Here is a 21400-nt window from a genome sequence, read left to right on the forward strand (position 1 = left end):
CCGTGGAAGTCTGTCGCGCGGCGTGCGAGGTGTCGCCAGACACGGGGGTCGTCCGGTCCTAGGAAAAGCGCCCGGAGCCCGCTGGGGAAGAGCAATTAGAGCTCGTCGACCTGGAAGCCGGTTTTGTTTGCACAGTTGCACGCTCCGCGCCGGCTCCGGGAGTGAGATTTCTCAGCGGTCTTGCCGTCTTTGCAGATCACCGGGGGGTGGGCGACTTGCTTGCGTAACAGGCCAGCTGCTTGTGCGGAAGTCTTGAAGTGATGCGTCCCCCGTCCCAGGCACCGTTACGTGGCATTTCGGGGTCAGCAACACATCCGACCAGAGGATGCAGTACAACACCTCTTCTTATAATTAAGGGAAGGGTGTCCGGGGTAGAAACTTACAGTTTGTAAATAAACAACGCAGCCCGGTGGAAGGGCTGCTTCCAGCTTAATGAGCACCACGAGCCCTGCGTTTTCCTTCTGTGGTTTCCAAAAAAGGACTTTCCTCGGTGGAACTCCTGGGGAGGACACTTAAATGAGGGGCTCAGGTTTCAACATCACGTCTCGCGTCGCGGGTGAATAGGTTGCATCCTATGATTCAACACTGCGAGGCAGCCGTCCAGCGGTAGGCTTGGGGTTTTTTTTTTAATGGGGAATTGACATGAACTTCGCCCAAATACGGACGGGCTTTGACAGCTAGGGCCAGAAACAACTTGTCAAAGCTGTTCTCCAGGCTACGCCTTTAAGAATAGAGATCCCCAGCGTTCCTGCCGGCTCAGCCTACACCCGTCGCCACCCTGTTCCCATCCCAAGCTTGCGTTTGAATCCTCTCCGAGCTGACGCTAGGCCAGTGCTCTGGTCTATAATAATCCAATATTTTTCGTTTTTCATGCCCTCAGGCCAAATCTTTCCTCAAATTAAGTCGCAGTGAAACTCCCAGGTACTGCAAATTTCCGAGCCTTTGGCAGAATACCCACTTTTTAAAGGGGACACTTAAGACAACCAGATGCTCTAGGAAGCTCTCCAAACTGCCCAGTGGGTTTTGTCATATTTCCTCCAGAAGAACATGAGGGTGAAGCGGCAACGGCTGCCAGAATCCCCATTCAGAACTGCAGAAGTTTATAGTAGGCCGGAGGGGGGCTGCCCTGTCAACCCCTCTTTGCAGATAGAATTCAGGGATGTCCACAACTTGGTGTCGCCAGGTAAAGGTAAACAGAAATTAACGAATACTGTCGGAAGGCTTCCAGGATACCAACCCGTGGGCCTTGCCATCTGAGGGCACGGAAGGATAATTTGGAGCAAGTCAGAGTCGAAGGCTAGCACGGAATTATAGTGGTCTTGTTTTTGTTTTGAGTCGGGTCTCACTCTGTCACCCAGGCCGGAATGCAGTGGCACAATCAGGGCTCACCACAGGCTTGACCTGGGCTCAGGCAGTCCTTCCACCTCAGCCTTCCAAGTAGCTGGGACTACAGGTTCGTGCCACCATGCCTGCCTCATTTTTTTAATTATCTGTAGAGACAAGGTCTTGCTATGTTGCCCAGGCTGGTCTCGAACTCCTGGGCTCAAGTGATCTTTCTGCCGTTGTCTCCCAGAGCACTGGGATTCCGGGCTTGAGCCACCACGCCTGGCCAGAATCATAGATTTTTAGGGCAGAGAGAGATCTGAGATCTTCAGAATTGACTCCTTCATTTACATTTACCTTGATTTTACCTTGACACTGAAAGTGGAGAACGTGAAGTGATTTTCCCAGATTCCATCATCTGCAGCGAGGGATTAACATGACAGGTCACTCACTTGCCCCACCAGCTTTTGTTTCTGAGATCACAGGAATCCAGTGTTGTGTTAATCCCATATGATTGGCTGGCCCCTCGCAGCCAACTGTTATTCCTACCCGCCAGATAAATTCACAGGACCACAAATCGAAATGGACAGGGAACTTCCGCGTCCTGGCATCTGCAGAGGCTCGAAGTAACCGAATTCAGAATCCAGGCGTCGGCTCCTTCGTTGCAGAGGCTGCTTTGTAAAGCCACTTGGCCTTCTGCTGGATGAAGGAAGAGAAGAAGCGTCCAGGAAAGGGTTTGTCCTGCAACCGGGCCTTCCTCATAGGACTCGGCTGTATAAAAAAGAGCTGGGCACTGCTTTAGAAGTGCCCCAAGACTCCAACTTTGTTTTGTGAGCTTTTACTGAGCACATACGAGGTGCCAAGCACTAAGCCAGACACTGGGTCTGGAAGGAGCTGCTGACTGCCCTGTAAGCACCTGCTCTTGCAATCATATATGCAAAATGCAGGTGTTACCACCTGGGAGGTTTTAGAAACCGGGTTATTCTGTTCCCCTTCTATATCGTGGTCTACCTTCAAAGCTAAAGACACTAGGACATAGGATGCTATAGGCCAATAAAGGCATATACACCTTGGCGCAGAGTAGGTTACGGGTGTCATCTTTCCTTGATGATGATCCCAGTAATAAAAAGAAGAAAGTTGTCCAAAGGCCAAGAACACAGTGACAGTTACATGCAAGGCCAGGCGTGGTGGCTCACGCCTATAATCCCAACACTTGGGGAGGCTGAGGTGAGTGGATCGCCTGAGCCCACGGGTTCGAGACCCGCCTGGGCAACTTGGCGAGAACTCATATCTACAATAAATCAAAAAATCAGCCGGGCGTGGTAGCGCATGCCTGTAATTCCGGCTACTCGGAAGGCTGAGGCGGAAGGATCGCCGGATCCCAGCAGATCGAGGCTGTGGTGGCTGTCAGCATGCCACTGCACTCCAACCTGGGCGGCAGAGTGAGACTCCGACTCGGAAAAAAAAAAGGAAAGTTACATGCAGCTCTAGCTACAACAGAGCAGCTCAGACACAAAGCGGAGTTTTAAAAAACAAGTAAAGGAATCGATTGCCCAGAAGGTAAACTGAAGTCACGCCATTGAAAGTCCACCACGTTCTGAACAGCTGGTCAGGTCTAATCAGAGGCCAGTCACCTACATCCATTTTGTGAGAACCATCTGGCACGTGCACGTCTCCTGGCTTGCTTCCTTGGGCCACCAGGCATGGCCTGAGGAATGTGCTCATGGCATTTAGTGCTAAATTGAAAGTGTCAACTGTTCGGAATGGATGGAGTCTTGAAGACCAACCTCCTCATTCGACTTTTGAGGAACTTGGACCCAGAGAGGTAGAGTGGCTTTCTCAAAGTCATGCAGTTAAGGAGTTCACAGACCTCTTTATACGTGGAGGGAAGGAGGGCTTTTTATCTTTGAATAATTTCTTCACAATCTATATAAAACACTTCCTTCCCCCTCGCTCTGCCCCCAGCCCCCGGCTTTTCTGATCTTGTCTTGTACAGCTAGGAGCCCTGGGAGAGAGGAGACTATTTTAGTCAAGTCTCTTCACGTCTCTGGGGCTCAGCTTCCCCCTTTTGCAAAATGGCACTTTACAAAGAGGAGTTGAACAAAATGTGCTCCAGGTTCCCTTGCAGCTTGGTGGGCGCCGTGGTTGGTCCTCAGCCCACCGTTTTGCAAGCGCAAAACCCGGATCCTTCGGGCAAAGGGAGGGGGGAGGGCAGCCATCACAGACCCACAGTGCTGGCCTGACACAGAGCCCTCTGGAGGTGGCAGGGCCTCCCAGCTTTTACAAAAACTGCAATCCAGTCCCAGCCATCTGAATGCCCTCCGACAAAAAGATCGTCTCCTGATCCTCAGTGATGTCAGGCTCAAGAAAGGCCCAGCTTGCCTTTCTAGGGCCTTTATCAAATTTTTATCTCAGTATGTTTTGATTCAAGTTGGTCCTGAGCCCCCACTGAAACTCTGAAACCTTACGAACACCCTCTGGATTGGAGCCGTTGTGCCAGTGTGTCTTGAACTTAGTAGCCACTTAGTCCTGACTGCTTGTTAGAAATGTGTGGCCCCTAGATTTTGTGAGCTTCTGGTTTAATCGAGCCAAGAAGATCAGTGCATAAAAGTAAGCGACACCGCATCCCTCAGTGGCACCTGGCATGTGAAGAAGAGCCCTCGGGGTGAGCTGGAAGGAGATGGCACGGCCACCACCAGGCAGGCAGGAGCCAGAGGGCCGGGAGGAGCCCCTTTGAGCAGAGCCACGAGGCGAGTCTTAGGGCAAGCCTTCGAGCCGGAAGAAATAAGGCTGCAGAGGCAGGTTAGGCAGGACGTGGAAAGCCAAGCTAGTTAGGAGGTTTTATCCGCCAGAAGCAGGAAAGCCAGTGAGAAAGACTGAGCAGAAACACGCCACAACTGCACAGCATTTCTTTCTCTTTTTTTGGGAGTTGGAGTCTCACTCTTTGTCACCCAAGCTGGAGTGCAGGGACAGGCTCCGGCCACCGCAGCCTCGACCTGCCGGGCTCCGGTGGTCCTTCCGCCTCAGCCTTCCAAGGAGCTAGAGCTACAGACGCACGCCACCACGCTCGGCTAGTGCACAGTATTTCAGGAAGATGTGCCGTGCCGGACACGTGGAGTCTGGCAACAGGCGGTGAAGGAGTCGTGGTCTTCGGAAAAGCTCAAACCACTGGCTGGTAGAGGATGGGGTGGAGGGGGTCAGGCCAAGGCCATCGCCTCCCCCTATCCCAGCCCCGCCCCTCCACAGAGAGAGACGCTACTCTAAAACCCATGCGGGAGGCTTTTTTGGCTGTTTCTGGTCTTTGCTCCTGTGCCCCAGCTGCCTGATCTAGAGAGTGGAGGGTGTGGTGGGGAGCTCGTCTGTGGCTGGGTCACGTGGTGGTTGGCAGCTTTTGAGGCCTCTTCTCGCTGTTCTCCACAGAGGCTGCACGAGCCCACACTCCGGCCAACAGTGCGTGAGTTCCCTCTTCTCCACATCCCCCCCAGCAGTTGCAGTTGTCACTTTGATAATCATCACCCTGACTAGGGGGAGATGACACCTCATGGTTTTATGTGTACATTTCCCTGATGATTAGTAATGTTGAGCATTTTGCTAGCTCCATGTCTGTCTTCTTTTGAGAACTGTCTGTTCAGGCCATTTGCCCATTTTTTAATTGGATTTTGTTGTTTTTTTTTTTTTGCTGTTGAGATGTGTGAGTTTTTTGTAGGTTCCAGACATCAATCCCATGTCAGACAAATAGTTGGCAAAGATTTTCTCCCATTCCGTAGGTTAGGTTGCCTTTTCACTCTGTTGCTGGTTTCCTTTGCTGTGTAGAAGCTTTTTAGTTTGAGATGACCCTATTGTTTATTTTTGCGTTTGTTGCCTGCGCTTTTGAGGTCTTACTCATAAAAGCATTTCCGCTATGTTTTCTTTCTTTCTTTCTTTTTTTTTTTTTTTGAGTCGGAGTCTCACTCTTGTTGCCCAGACTGGAGTGCAGTGGCTGCTCTCGGCCACCGCAGCCTCGACCTGCCGGGCTCCGGCGATCCTTCCACCTCAGCCTTCCAAGGAGCTGGAACTACAGGCGCATGCTACCATGCCCGGCTGATTTTTTATTTGTTGTAGAGATGAGGTCTCGCCAAGTTGCCCGGACTTGTCTCAAACCTTGAGCACAGGCAGTCCTCTCACCTCTGCCTCCCAAAGTGCTGGGATTATAGGCTCGAGCCACCGCACCCAGCTCCCCTATGTTTTCTTTTGATAGTTGTATAGTTTCAGGTCTTAGATTTAGGTCTTTGATCCATTTTGAGTTGATTTTTTGCATAATGTGAGAGGTAGGAGTCTAGTTTCATTCTTCTATGTAGAGATATCCAGTTTTCCAAGCACCATTATTAAAGAGACTGTCCTTTCCCCAATAAGTGTTCTGGGTAATTTTGTCAAAAATCAGTTGATTTTTGATACATAGATTAATTTCTGGGCCCTCTATTCTATTCTGTTGGTCTGTGTTTCCATTTTTATGCCAGTACCATCCCATTTTGGTTACTACAGCTTTGTAGCATATTTTGAAGTCCCACAGTATGATGCCTCAAATTTTGTTCCTTTGGCCTTGGATTGCTTTGGCTATTCTGGGACTTCTGTAGTTTCATACAAATTTTAACCTTTTTCCCTATTTCTATGCAATTAGTCCTTTTTTTTTTTTTTTTTTTTGAGTTGGAGTCTTACTCTGTCACCCAGACTGGAGTCAGTGACATACTCCCAGCCACCGCAGCCTCAACCTGCTGAATTCAGACGATCCTTCCACTTCAGCTTCCAAGTAGCTGCAACTACAGGTGTGCACCACTATGCCCAGCTAAGTTTTTGATTTACTGTAGAGAGGAGGTCTTGCCATGTTGTCCAAGCTGGTCTCGAACCCCTGGGCTCAGGCAATCCTCTCACCTCCTAAAGTGCTGGAATTACAGGCATGAGCCACTGTGCCTGGCTGCTTTTAGTATCCTGATAGCGATTGCACTGAATCTGTAGATTGCTTTGGGTAGTATGTAAAGGATTCTTGGTTGGGTGCAGTAGCTCACACCTATAATCCCAGCACCTTGGGAGGCCGAGGCAGGAGGATCACTTGAGCCCAGGAGTTCGAGACCGGCCTGGGCAACACAGCAAAGCCCTGTCCCTCAATGAAAAATAAAAATAAGAAAACTTAAACTTGAAGTTGATGACCATTAAGAAGTGTAAGACCATGGACTCATTGGTTATCATAGATATAAATTAACTTTTAGTTGGGCCAAATATATACATCACTGTTTAATTTTTTAATTTTTTTTTAAGTCAGAGTCTCACTCTGCCACCGAGGCTGGAGTGCACTGGCACACTCACAGCCACCACAGCCTCGACCTGCTGGGCTCCGGCGATCCTTCTGCCTCAGCCTTCCAAGTAGCTGGAACTACAGGTGTGTGCCACTGTGCCCAACTAATTTTTTGATTTATGGTAGAGATGAGGTCTCACCAAGTTGCCCAGGCAGGTCTCAAACCTATGGGCTTAGGCAACCCTCTCTCTTCCACCTCCCAAAGTGCTGGGATTGCGTGCACAAGCCACCACATCTGGCCACATCACTGTTTAAAAGTGTGCATCATTGCAGAGCCTTTGAAAAGACAATACTCGTGTGCTAGAGCCCAATCCTGAAGACTTGACTTAAGCCCACCTCCTTCCGGTGCTAAATCAGAGGCTCCTCTTGCCTAGCAGTGTTAGGATGCAAGTTCTGCACGTTTTGATGGTTGTGGCCGTTTGCTTGGGAAGGCACCATGAGGCCGGGGGTGACTCCATTCACTGGTGCCCAGACAGGGGCCCCTAGGTTTGTCATGCCTATTTGGCCACCTTATCCTAGAGTATTTGTCATGTGCTCACAAATTCAGTTGTTAACATACCAAGTGATAGTTCACTTTGAGAAACTTGCCCGTGGCAAACAAACTCCCAAAGCAGGGTGTCCACATTTGGATTTATAGTTACATTCTGTCCGTGTAGGTGCATCCACATCATAATCAGAGTGTTGCTTACTGAGTGGAAAATGGGAACGAGAAGAGCTGTCTGGATGATCGTAACAGCCAGGGGCATCAAGCAGCAGCCCTGTGGTCTCCAAGCGCTTGTGTTGTGGAAGGCGCCGGACAGACTGCCAGCGTCGGCTCTTCAGCTTCCCTGCTCTAGGCTTCATTTCTGGTCAACATTCCTTATGGCCAATTCAGTCTTTGCCCAAATTGTCTCCTTCCAGGTCAGCATCACCCCGGTCTCATGATCCTTTTGAGTCCTTCAAAGTGCTTCTAAGTATTCTGCTCTGGTTGCCTGTTGGTTGGTTTGTTTCTCCCATTTGAGTGTCACAGGCAAGTCTTTCTTTCAAGTTCTTCGGGGGCCCCGTGTGAAATACAGAGACTTCTGTCTACATATGTATGTGTAAAACGGTCCAAAGCCGTTGTACTGACTGTGCATGGTTTAAGTGTTCAATTACCCAAGAAATGAGGTAAGTAATTTTTACCTACTATGTTTGCTAAGGAGTATCAGAATCGTCGACCCTCCGGCTGTTGCTGGTCTGATTTTTCTTTTGACTTTTTATTCCAGATCAAGAATGACCCAGAAGAAATTAAAGCTTTGCTCCAGAGCCGTGTACACCCAAGTGCCTGACGGAGGATGGGGCTGGGCGGTTGCCGTGGCTTTCTTCTTCATCGAGGTCTTTACCTATGGCATCATCAAGACGTTTGGCGTCTTCTTTAATGACTTGATGGACAGTTTTGATGAGTCCAATAGCAGGATCTCGTGGATCATATCCATATGTGTGTTTGTCTTAACATTCACAGGTTGGTACATCTTTCAGCCTAAGCGTGGCCTGAGCGTCGGCCCCTCTGAGTCCGTCCAACTAGGTCTGGGCAGCCAGTGTGATTGCGATGCTTCCCTTATACAACCTGTGGGCCCTTCCTGCTCTCAGTGAAGTGATATAGTTTGCACAGGTTTGGACACTGGCAAAAACAAGAGGCACTGAAGGGAAAGGCCTTGTTGGCTAGCCTTGACTGCCCGTCACCTGACACAGGTGATCAAACATCTACTGTCTCACGCGCTTGGGATTCTAGAGATGCCACTGAAGAGAGCAGTCAACCCCAGTTCGGGCAGGGAGTGGTCATTGTCTAAGGAGCACCACCAAAATCCTGCTGGCACACCCGGCCGGTCTCACAGTGACAGGTTGGAAACATGTCAGTGTGGACACGAGAAGGAGAGAGACGGCACCTGTTCTGGGAGACGTGGGAGACACGCGGGGTGGACACTGTCCTGCGGGGATGCCCTGGGGCCCACACACCTCCCTCCCTCAGGACACCGCTCGGCCGGCCCAGGCGGCGCTCCCTGGTCAAAGAGCAGAAAGTAAAATAGGCTCTTAGTAGCCAGGCTCGGTGGCTCAGCCTGTCATCCCACGCTTTGGGAGGCTGAGGTGAGTGGATGGCTGAGCCCGCGGGTTCGAGACCCGCGTGGGCAACTTGGCGAGGCCTCGTCTCTACAACAAATCAAAAATTAGCTGGGCGTGGTAGCACACGCCTGTAGTTCCAGCTACTGGAAGGCTGAGTGGAAGGATGGCCGGAACCCAGCAGGTTGAAGCTGTGGTGGCCGGGAGCGGCCACTGCACTCCAGTCTGGGCCATGGAGTGAAACTCCAACTGAAAAAAAAAAAAAAGGGCTCTTAGTATCGTCTGAAACATGCTAATTTTCACTTGGCCCATGGCAGTGTCACTGGGAAGTCTTATTCCCAAGTTTTCAGGGGAGCCCATGTGCCACACAAAGATTTGTATATATATGCATATGTGTGAAATTGTCCAAAGGCATTATACTAATAGCACATGCTTTAAATAGTTAATAACCTGAGACATGGGGTGCGTAGTGTTTGTTTTAAATACAGATAGCAGGCCGGGCTTGGTGGCTCAGCCTGTAATCCCGCGCTTTGGGAGGCCAAGGTGAGTGAATTGCCTGAGCCCACGGGTTCGAGACCCGCCTGGGCAACTTGGCGAGACCTCATCTCTTCAATAAATCAAAAATCAGCCAGGCGTGGTAGCGCGCGCCTGCAGTTCCAGCTCCTTGGAAGGCTGAGGCGGAAGAATCGCCGGAGCCCAGCAGGTCGAGGCTGCAGTGACCGGGAGCGGCCACTGCACTCTAGTCTGGGCAACTGAGTGAGACTCCAACTCAAAAACATAAAAAAATAAAATGAAATAAAAATACAGATAGCTGCCTCCTTTGAGCACGCATCCCAGGTTCCACGAGTTCATCCATCCTTGAATCCTTGACAGCGCCAAGGTTTTTCCGAGAGAACAGAGCTGTTGAACTCAACTTAGAAAGTTTGCCAAGCTGACCTTAGATTTTTCTAACTCTACCCTGTGGAACTATCGTCTCTGAAGTTATTACTGAAGTTACCTTCTTTTTTTTGGTAGAGATGAGGCCTCGTTATGTTATTTTGGACTCTTCTGGCCTCAAGCAGTCCTCCTACCCTGGCCTCCCAAAATGTTGGGATTATAGGCCTAAGCCAGTGGGCCCAGAATAAAGCCCTTCTCTTAACTGTAGGTCATTTTCTGCCTTAGAACATCTTTAAAAGGCAGCTTCATGTGTTTTTACCCGTTGGGTAAAGTGGGAATTTAGTTTGTCAGCCCTCATGCTGTCTCTTACAAGTTTCAAGAAGTAGTCCCTATTTCCAGTTTAAGTGAGTATTAAAATAACTGCTGGGCGCAGTGGCTCACGCCTGTAATCCCAGCACTTTGGGAGGTGGAGGCGAGAAGATTGCCTGAGCCCAGGGGTTGGAGACCAGCCTGGGCAACTTGGCAAGACCTCATCTCTACAACAAATAAAAAAAATTAGCTGGGCATGGTGGCACACGCCTGTAGTTCCAGCCACTTGGAAGGCTGAGGTGAAAGGATTGCCTGAGCCTAGCAGGTCGAGGCTGCAGTGGCTGTGGTGTGCCACTGCACTCCAGCCTGGGCAACAAAGTAAGATTCCTACTCCAAAAAAAAAAAAAAATTGGGGGTATTAGGATAACTTAATTTTTAAATTGTATAGTGCTTTCTAGAAAGGTAACTTAAATGAATTAGAACTAAAATTTTACATTTGGTAATCTTTCAAAAGCGAAAATTCCAAAGCTTGGCTTTTTTTTTGTTTTTGGGGGGTTTTTTGGGGTTTTTTTTGAGTCAGAGTCTCACTCTGTCGCCCAGGCTGGAGTGCAGCAGCATGCTCATGGCCTCCACCCCCGTGAGGGCCTGCCGGGCTCCGGCGATCCTTCCGCCTCAGCCTTCCAAGGAGCCAGAACTGTAGGCGCACACCACCACACCCGGCTAATTTTGTTGGTATTCGGTAGAGGCGAGGTCTCACCAAGTTGCTCTCGAACCCCTGGGCTCAGGCAGTCCTCTCGCTTCAGCCTCCCAAAGTGCTGAGATTACAGGGTTGAGCCACTCCACCTGGCCAAGCTTAAAACTTTTATAAACCCCCCCCCAAAAAAATAGGAGTAAACAAGACATTTCCAGGCTGGATGTGGTGTCATGTGCCTGTAATCCCAGCACTTTGGGAGTCCCAGGCAGGAGGATCCCTTCAGCCTACCAGGGTGAGGCCAGCCCGGGGAACATAGCAAGATCCCATTTCTACAAAAGAAATTTGTTTTAGATTAGAAAATATAGTTTATTTAGAAGTAAATTAGAGACAGAGAGAGAGAGAGAGATTCACCTCCCTGAGGCCGGGAAGGGGGCCAAAGCCAGGGAGCCTGGCAACAGCCATAGCTCAAAGAGCACATGGTCACACCAGAGTCTAGCGAGGCAACGGCCAAAAACAGTTTTTAAAGAAATGTCCAGAAGGTGATATGTCAGAAGAAAATTCTTTCAAATGCTATTATTCTAGTTGTTAGTGTTTTGAGTCAACATCCTGCCTCAAAATGACAGTGGTTTCATTATGAGCTACATTCAATATTAGCCTTCATTCTAACAGCAGATGCAATATATGTGCATGGACTAACCCCAGCAAAAACGGAATCTATTTTCCCCTGCCCTTTCTATCCAGCACGTGGCTCTTTCTTGACCCAGCTCTTGATGGCTCACTCACCCCAGTGTTGTCAAGTCAGTATGAAGTGGCCTATAACTAGGAAACTAACTGGCCGGATTTGAGTGTTCAAGGGGATACAGCTTACCGAAGCTGAGCAAATCATGCTTCACCAGCCACTCTGAATTATCTGCCATGGCAACCCTCCTGTACGGGCATATGACAGAATTCACATACTTTCACGCTGTAAAGAAACTAACTAGAATCTGACCTCAAATGGAGCTTTAAAAAAAAGCAGTGAGTATAGAAAAGGAATTAATTCGCAGCTGGGCTCAGTGGCTCAGCCTGTAATCCCGTGCTTTGGGAGGCTGAGGTGAGTGGATTGCCTGAGCCCGCGGGTTCGAGACCCGCCCGGGCAACTTGGTGAGCCCTCATCTCTACGATGAGTCAAAAAATTAGCCGGGCGTGGTAGCACACGCCTGTAGTTCCAGCGACTTGGAAGGCTGAGGCGGAAGGATCGCCGGAGCCCGGCAGGTCAAGGCTGCGGTGGCTGGGAGCGTGCCACTGCACTCCAGTCTGGGCGATAGAGTGAGACTCCAACTCAAAAAAAAAAAAAGAATAATTCAAGCAATTATAGAAAACCAAAACCAATTTCTGTCACATAATAACATGAATTAAATGCATATATAATTTTGTAAGCACTCATGGTGAGTCCAAATCATCTAAAAATTACTATGACTCTGGCTTTCTCTTTTTTAAAAAAAATTTTTTTAGAGACAGGGCCTTGCTCTGTTGCTTAGGCTAGAGTGCAGTGGCACGATCACAGCTCACAATGACCTCGACTGCCTGGACTTGAGGGATGCCTCCTGAGCAGCTGGGACTACAGGCGTGCGCCACCATGCCCTGCTAACTATTTATTGTAGAGACGAGGTCTCACTACATTGCCCAGGTCTGGTCTCAAACTCCTGGGCTCAAGCAGTCCTCCTGCCTCAGCCTCCCCAAATGCTTAGGATGACAGGCGTGAGCTACCGTACCCAGCCAGGCTTTCTCTTTCAGGAGCCTGAAGAATCGTGTCAAATTTGGACAAACGATAAACCAATTCCTGAACTGACTTACGTAGCCATTGCATGAAGTGTAGTACGCATCTGGCGTCATCTCTCCACGTGCAGGACGTGGGGGCAGGAATCGTAGGCGCGAGTCCTGCAGCCTGAGTTAGAATACCGCTTGTGTTCCGGCAGCGCCCTTGGCCACGGTCCTGAGCAACCGCTTCGGACACCGCCCGGTGGTGATGGCAGGAGGGCTGCTCGTCAGTGCCGGGATGGTGGCCGCCTCCTTCTCGCGAGAGGTTTCCCACATGTATGTCGCCATCGGCCTCGTCTCTGGTAAGTGTCCTCCTTGGCTCAGAAGCGCTCCGAGTCCTTGGTGTGAGGGCCAAGGAAGAGGAAGGAGGGAATTAACCCCAGACTGCATCTTTTTTCCTGCTTTTTCCTTAAAATTAACAGTGGCTCAGATCAGTAGTTCCGAACTGGGCTGGGTGGACACCAGGGGACTTGGGAACCTATTCTCAAGTGCCCAAGAGCTTTGGTTTGACTTTTTTTCCTGTTTAATATTTACCAGTGATGAAGACAGCTTGTGCTAGAGTAGGCAGCCAAAAGACACCGTTTTTACAAAATAAGACTTGAATTTCTTCTTGAGTTGGAGTCTTACTGTGTCGCCCAGGCTGGAGGACAGTAGCACACTCCCAGCCACCACAGTCTCAACCTGGGCTCAGGGATCCTTCCGCCTCAGCCTTCCAAGCAGCTGGAACTACAGGCATGTGCCACCACACCTACCTAATTTTTTGATTTATTGTAGAGCCGAGGTCTTGCCAAATTGCCCAGGCTGGTCTCAAACCCATGGGCTCCAGCAGGCCTCTCACCTCGGCCTCCCAAAGTGCTGGGATTATAGGTGTAAGCCACTGTGCCTGGCCTAAGACTTGAATTTCTTTCTTTTTTTTGAGTTTTGCAGTCTCACTCTGTCACCCAGGCTGGAGTGCGGTGGCACGCTCACAGGCACCCCAGTGTCAACTCACTGAGGTCCGGCGATCCTGCCACCTCAGCTTTCCAAGTAGCCAGAATTACAGGTGCGCACTACCACGCCTGGCTAATTTTTTGATTTTATTGTAAAGATGGGGGTCTCGCCAAGTTGCCCGGGCTGGTCTCGAACCCTTGGGCTCAGGCAGTCCACTCGCCTCGGCCTCCCAAAGTGCTGGAATGACAGGCTGAGCCGCTGAGCCTGGCCCAAATACAAGTCTTAAATATTCACTAAGATTTTTTTCGTTACATTTATGTAAATTTGGGGGGTCTGCAAAAAAGGGCAAAAAAAGCAACCCAGCAGACAGTTCTTACACTCTTCGTGCTGCAAAACAACTGCCGCTGCTCACCCAAACCTTTCGCTGCCACATCCCCGTCCCCCAGAAAGAATCATCTGGCTCCCAGAACTTAAGGTTCGAAAAGCAAAGGCGAAGCCCGGCTCTGAGCACACCCGACAGTCTCGGGCAGCTCGGTCCCAGCTCTCACGGCCCCTTCTGACTTCCTTCCACAGGCCTGGGATACTGCTTCAGTTTTCTCCCAACCGTCACCATCCTGTCACAGTACTTCAGCAAAAGACGCTCCATGGTCACTGCAGCGGCTTCCACGGGAGAATGCTTCGCCGTGTTTGCTTTCGCACCAGGTAGGGGACGCCAGCAGGCTCTGTCGCAGTGAGGGCTCCCCACGGTGTTCGTGCCGCCCTCGCGTTCGCCTGGTAGGGATGACTCGAGCGTGTGCACGGTGGGAGGCCACCCGCCTTTGCTCCTCCGGCGCATTTTTAGGCTGTGTCCCCTCACCCCACTTTAGGGATCCTGACCATTTTAGTGAACCCTAGTGGGCACATACTCAGTGGCCTGGCTTTCTCGACATGTGACTGCCAGGACGATGCAGCGATTTGGGATGGCTCAGACTTCTCTGACCTCTCCTTTTTCAAGACTTCTATTCAATGTGGATGTAAATTGTGTTGACAGATCCACTTCATTATCTGTGTGTAGCTAATCTCAGAGCCACGTTTTATCGTGGGTTTATTTTTCTCTCTTAATGTCAGCATGTGAATTACACGGGAACCACAGTAGTGGACAGATAACCCCAGGGGCCCACATTAATTCATTGCTCAGCTGTTTATTTTTTGGGGGGGTCGGAGTCTCACAATCACAGCCACTGCAGCCTTGACCTGCTAGGTTCAGGTGATCCTTCCGCCTCAGCCTTCCAAGTAGCTGGAACTACAGGCGTGTGCCACCACACCCGGCTAATTTTTTCATTTATTGTAGAGACAGGTCTCCCAAGTTGCCCGAGCTTATTTCAGACCTCTGGGCTCAGCCAGTCCTCATGGGGGTGTTAGCCATTGTGCTCAGCGGCTGTTTCTTAATGAATGCGTGAGTGGATTGCACTTGGTTCCTAGGAGATACAGGTAGAGGTGTTTAGGAGTGAATGTCATAATGTCTGAAGCCTTTCAAACGATGTTGAAAAATGAGTGTTTGTGTCTATATAAGTATAGACACAGACACAGGAAGCAGACAAAGAAGAATGTTAACTGCTGGATTTAGGTGAGGGCAGGCCTAGAGGTGCCATTCTCTCCACTTTTCTGTCGGTTTGAAATTTTCAAAATAAAACACCGAAGGAGGAAACGTCCGGGGATGGGTGTACGCCCTAAGGACAGAGACCGCCTCTCAGCTTTGTTCCCCAGCCCTGAGTGCTGTCCCTGGCACAGGGTGGGCACTCAAGAAATGTTAGATGGAGAAACGAAAAGCAGACCGCTTCTTGCCTGGTGAGTGAAAGCCCTTAGCAGCATACTACAGTTCTGAGCTTGCTGTGTTGAGAGAGAACAGAGGTCTGATAAGCACATGCTTCCGAGGGAAGGCGCCCTGAGGCACACGGGGCTCTTGGTAAGCCTCTTCTGTTGACCAAGTCACCGTGTCTGTCATGCTTGGCTGTCGCTCCCGCAGAACTGGAATGCAGTGAGATGAGATGGCAGTGACTATGACATGACCTTCCTGGGGTGACAAAGAGGAGGCTGTGAGATCTTGGGGCCTGCAGTCTTGCTGCGGGACTGGAGCTGCGGGCTTGTGCTCTCTCGAGCCATATCCTCCGCCTCAACTCTGTGTCCGGCGTCCCCCTCCAGAGGCCTCCGGTCAGCAGCCTAGCACCCAGCTTGATGGCAGGAAAGAGGGGAACTCGGGTGGTTGGGGACATAGCTCAGAGAGAAGCTGAGACGTGGATCTGGGAGAATGCGAGGCACTTTCAGCTTCCTTTTTTTTTGAGTCAGGGTCTCTGTTGCCCAGGCTGTAGTGCAGTGGCACCATCATGGCTCACCACAACCCCTCCTGGGCTCAGGCAACCTTGCTGCTTCAGACTCCTGCATAGCTGCGCTACCATGACCAGCTAATTTTCGGATTTTTTTTTTTGGTAGAGACAAGCCCCGCTATGTGGTCCAGGCTGGTCTCAAACTCCTGGGTTCAAGCGATCCTCCTGCCTCAGCCTCCCAAAGTGCCGGGACTACAGACGTGAGCCACCATGCCTAGCCTCAGCTTAGGCTCTCAGTTTTCATTTAACCTACTGCCCCCGAGGACTAAATGAGTGGATGTATAGTGACATGGCTCCGAGGTCGGTGCATTCTTCCTGTAAAAGGCCAGAGAGTAAATACTTTAGGCTCTGAGGGTTAGACCGTCTCTGTCACAACCACTCAGTCGTGTTGTCACATGAGCGACTATGGCCGTGTTCCAGTCAAGCTTTCTTAACAAAAACAGGCAGAGGACTGGATTTGGATGCGGGCCGCAAATTCGCTTTGCTGCTTGTGCCTCCACCTGGAAAAGCGTGCCCTCCGAAACTCTTTTGGAGGCCGGGGCCAAAGACTTTCATTCTAGACACCATAATTATCATGCATGTTTCTCCTTATTGACTCATAAAATGCACCAGAATCTCGAGTGCAGGGTCGTCAAGACTAATTCACACGCTGAGTAGATGTTCACAAAAATGATCGCTGACTCTGGATCGATGTTTCTTCCTGATGTTCTTTCTCTCCCGGGTCCTGAGTCCATCACTGACCTTGGATTTTCCCTCCCTTCCCTCCTGCCTGCTCAAGCCATCATGGCCCTGAAGGAGAACGTTGGCTGGAGGTACAGCCTCCTCTCTGTGGGCCTCCTCCAGCTGAACATTGTCCTCTTCGGGGCGCTGCTGAGACCCATGGTCATCAGACCGCCAGGGTCACCCAAGGCCCTCGCGCCGGAGAGCCGGAAGGAAGCGCAGTACATGCTCGAGAACGAGAGGACACGGACCTCGCTGGACTCCATTGACTCGGGAGTGGAGCTCACTACCTCACCCAAGAACGTGCCCAGCCACACCAGCGCCGAGCTGGAGCTGAAGGCGGACGCGCAGCAGGGCCTGGCGAAAGCCGGCCGCAAGCCCAGGGAGAAGGTCCCGCTGCTGGACTTCTCCATCTTGAGAGAGGAGAGCTTCATCTGTTACGCCCTGTTCGGTCTCTTTGCAACCCTGGGGTTCTTCGCGCCATCTCTGTACATCATTCCCCTGGGCATCAGCCTGGGGGTCGACCGGGACCGCGCCGCTTTTCTGTTGTCGACCATGGCCATCGCCGAGGTTTTTGGAAGAATCGGAGCCGGCTTCGTCCTCAACCGAGAGCCCATTCGCAAGATTTACATCGAGCTCATCTGTGTCATCTTGGTGACCGTGTCTCTGTTCGCCTTTACTTTTGCCACTGAATTCTGGGGTCTCATGTCGTGCAGCATATTCTTTGGGCTCATGGTTGGAACGGTCGGCGGCACCCACATCCCGCTGCTGGCTGAAGACGACGTCGTGGGAATCGAGAAGATGCCGTCGGCAGCCGGGGTCTACGTCTTCATCCAGAGCGTAGCGGGGCTGGCTGGGCCACCCCTTGCAGGTGATGTATTGCTTTTCTTTTTTCTGAGTCGCAGTCTCACTCCGTCGCCCAGGCTGGAGTGCAGTGACACTCTCACCGCCACCCCAGCCTCGACCTGCTGGGCTCCGGCGATCCTTCCGCCTCTGCCTTCCAAGGAGCCGGAGCTACAGGCACGCGCTACCACGCCCGGCTGATTTTTTGATTTATTGTGGAGATGAGGCCTCGCCAAGTTGCCCAGGCGGGTCTCGAACCCACGGGCTCAGGCAATCCACTCGCCTCGGCCTCCCAAAGAGCTGGGATGAGAGGCTGAGTCCCCGAGCCCGGCCTGCATGTGATTTAAGTACAAGCTACAAGCCCTTGTTACTTTCTCTCGTGAGCTGTGCTAGCTTCCTATTCAAATCTAATGAAAAGACATCTACTCCCATTACGTTACCTATTTATTTGAGTCGGGTCTCTGTCTGTCACCCAGGCTGGAGTGCAGTGGCACGATCACAGCTCACTGCGGCCTCGGCCTCCTGGTGATCCTCCCGCCTCAGCCTCCAGAGTAGCTGGGACTACAGACATGCGCCACCACACCCCCAGCTAATTTTTGATATTCTTGTAGAGACGAGGTCTTGTCGGGTTACTCAGAACGGCCTTGAACTCCTGGGCTCAAGCAGTCCTCCTACCTCGGCCTCCCAGCGTGCTGGGATCACAGGCATGAGCCACCACACCCAACCTTCTTCCATTTTTATACTTCCATTTGAATATCTGAGCTGCCAGGGACTAGAGAACACCTGGGCTAACCCTCTTGATTTAAAGGTGAGGGAACTAGAGGCCAAAGAATGGAAGCCAGAGGTCACGTGGTAAGTCAGTGATCTGTAGTCCCAGCTGACCAGGCTCTTCCTGTGGCCTGGCCCTGTCTGATGCTAGACAGGAACCCACAAGTTGGCGACCTTCGTGGCACTCTGACTCCTGGATAAAGGACCAAGGGACTTTGGTCAGTCACCTTCCCTTCAGAGGAAAGGTGTTTGGGACTGATCACCTAGCAGCCCTCTGCAAGCACGGACTGTATTAGTAGACAACAGTTCCTTGTAGGAGGAACGCGGGTGGGCCTCAGACCTTAGCTGTGAACTGGGCCTTACAGTTGCTGTGATTGGAATTCCCTTCTCCCCCAACCTCCGCTTACAACACCCGGAGTGGATTTTGAAAGAATACAGCTCTTTCCGACGGAGGGACGTCACGTTTTTGTTTGTATTTGCTAGAGACAGGGTCTGGCTCTGTCGCCCAGGCTGGAGTGCGGTGGCACCACCCAGGTCACTGCAGCCCCCAACTCCCGGGCCCAAGCCATCCTTGCGTTGGCCTGTTTTCTCCTCTCCAGCCTAGCAGAGATTTCTGCAACACCCCTTTTTCTTTGGGCAAACTCAATACAACGAGAAAGGCGGAGAAAGCATGAGGTGTCTGGGTGGCCAGGCAGCTGGGCGAGAGGGCCACGTCCTCCGAGCATGCGTTAACAGATGCCTGCGCTTCCTCGCAGGGTTGCTGGTGGACCAAAGCAAGATCTACAGCAGGGCCTTCTACTCCTGTGCAGCCGGCATGGCCCTGGCGGCCGTGTGCCTGGCCCTGGTGAGGCCGTGTAGGCAGGGACTGTGCCGGCCTCGTCCTTCGGCCGGAACACCGGCGGCGGGCCACCGCGGGAAGGCGCTGCAGGACGTCCCTGAAGACTTTCTGGAGATGGATCTTGCGAAAGGCGAGCACAGGGTCCAGGTGCAGATGGAGCTGGCATGACCGGCCTGCACACGGCCACGGCCGCTGTGACGGGGGCGGGGGGCCCGGGAACACACGGGGCCGAGGGCGCCCCACCACTCCACCTTCCCAATTGCATCTTGAAGGGAATGTATATGTGAACAGCACTACCGATCCCTTTTTCTTCTTTCAGGTTTGCTCTTTCTCCTTGTTTAAGCCAAAACAAAAACAGCCAAACACTCTTCCATATATAAATCTGGCTGTATTCAGTAGCAATACAGAAAATATGTAGAAGGAACTTGGGTTCACATTCCAATATTACAATAGTGGCACGAACTGGCAAAGTGGTTTTACGAGTATTCCCGTGAGATAAATGACTGTCTTATAAAACGACATCCAGCCTGGGTCATTGAAATGAGATTAACCAGTCCACAAAAAAAAAAAAGTCTTCATTTTTTAAATGTCTACATTTCAGAAATATGAATAAACTTAAAAAAAAAACACCTGTATTTTGAAAATACTGAGGTTTCTGTTACCAAATTATGGCCTCTGGATTTTACAAATATTGCATGGAAATGAGGTACAGCTTAAGACCAAACATTTGACTGACAAAACTTTTAAAAATACATATCACTTGAACTTCATAAATGTGAATGGAGACTACCACTTCTTTTTATGGCCAGTCATTACCAGAAACATCCCAATACAGAATATACAAAATGGCTTTCAAAAATGTGTTTCCTGTTGCTTTTAATTATCTAGAAATATGTGATTGTAGTATCTTTAATTTAAACCACTATTTATTATTAAGTTATTCTAGGATGATTAATCAAAAAATAAAATCTGAGGCAAAGCAGTATTTTACCACCTTTCTGCAACCCTTTAAATGCCTCAAAGTAGTAAAGTCACTCTCATAAAAAGCCAACTTGTAATGATTCTTCAGTTTAATTAAGGGCAACGTATGCTATTTAAAGGGGAAAAAATACTGGAGAGCAAATTGCCTTAGTATTCAAAAATAATTTGTTTTCTCACCTAAGAATACTTGAGGATCTTCTTTGATCATAACTGTGTTTCACTGAATTGTTGAAGTATTTCTGATTTGTTTTTTAAAAGTCTTTTGAGGCATTTCTGTATTTCAGATGGGGCAGCAGAGACATTTATGTTGTCATTGCGAGTTACAAGTTGCAATGTACATCTTATATAAAACATGACTTGACCCAAGTTGCCAGAGGCATCAGGTGACTGGTCATTGCTTTTGTTTCTGGAGTCACCTTACATGCATATTTCTCACCTTAGTAGTTTTCTTTGAAGAGGGCAAGTGTCAGGACAGTAGGTGGACTTTTCCTCACCTGTTCTGCCATCTCACCCTGCACGTGACGGTCACGGCTCGCTGCTCCACCCTTACTCATCTTTAATGTTAACTTATGTCAACTCAGGGGGAAAAACATAGCAGGCCTAGTTGGGTTCCAGGTACACACGAGCTTGAACGCTGCTCTGCACTGAAACGAAAGTGGCATAGTTCATCACCACCTGCTATAATTGGAATAGCATTTTATCGGCCATAGAAATAGGACAATCTATAAAACCTTGGGGCGGGTGGGGAGGAAGTGACGACATGTCTGCCAGTGACAGGCACCCTAAAACAAGATGGATGTAGCAATCTCTGTCACTGCTTGAGACTCTGAGCATGTGGCAGCTTTGCAGACTTACATGACTTCAGCACTTTACAACATATTTTTGCTATGAATGTTCGATACAGTTTAGTATTCATAACTGACTTCTGCGAGATCGGCTCTATGTCCGTTCTGTTAACTGCATGAAAAAAATGTATGCCAATTTCAGTATATCCGTGATCACGGTTTTAAATTTTGGAAGAAAATAAAAATAAGATCGCTAATTTGTTCTGTATTAGTGACATTCTGGTACTTCTAGATTTGCAATAAATTTATGGCTTTTTTATCTAAAGAGACTGGCTGATTTTCTTCTGCTATAAAGTATTTTATTGACTCTTGCAGCATTCAGTGTTTGATCCCATGAAAATTACAAAAACTGAAGGAGGTTTCATTTCAAATACATTTCTGAACTTTTTTGCACAATTTTTTAAAACTCTACTAGCGACATAAGAAAGGTCTCAAGAAGAGTCTATTGAACTTTTTTTGTCATTGAAAATAGGACAGCCGGGCTCGGTGGCTCAGCCTGTAATCCCAGCACTTTGGGAGGCCGAGGCGAGTGGATTGCCTGAGCCCGCGGGTTCGAGACCCGCCTGGGCAACTTGGCGAGACCTCATCTCTACAATAAATCAAAAATTAGCCGGGCATGGTAGTGCGCGCCTGTAGTTCCAGCTACTCGGAAGGCTGAGGCGGAAGGATCGCTGGAGCCCAGCAGGTCGAGGCTGCGGGGCCGGG

At 50.1% G+C, this 21400-nt stretch overlaps 1 protein-coding gene across 1 annotated transcript in view; it reads left to right on the plus strand.

The window, feature by feature from the left end:
- SLC16A6 (solute carrier family 16 member 6) overlaps positions 1 to 19037 on the plus strand; it is a 19829-nt gene extending 792 nt beyond the window's left edge. Inside the window, exons 2-6 of the mRNA XM_008049242.2 lie at positions 7897 to 8132; positions 12566 to 12709; positions 13911 to 14039; positions 16479 to 17291; positions 18787 to 19037. Of these exons, the coding sequence (XP_008047433.1) occupies positions 7904 to 8132; positions 12566 to 12709; positions 13911 to 14039; positions 16479 to 17291; positions 18787 to 19037 (1566 nt within the window). The 5' untranslated portion in view covers positions 7897 to 7903. The remainder of the gene's footprint in view (positions 1 to 7896; positions 8133 to 12565; positions 12710 to 13910; positions 14040 to 16478; positions 17292 to 18786) is intronic.
- The last annotated feature ends 2363 nt before the right edge of the window (positions 19038 to 21400 follow it).

Source organism: Carlito syrichta, unplaced genomic scaffold (assembly GCF_000164805.1).
Source record: "Carlito syrichta isolate Samal-C Ts95f unplaced genomic scaffold, Tarsius_syrichta-2.0.1 Scaffold130827, whole genome shotgun sequence".
Lineage (NCBI taxonomy): Eukaryota > Metazoa > Chordata > Mammalia > Primates > Tarsiidae > Carlito > Carlito syrichta.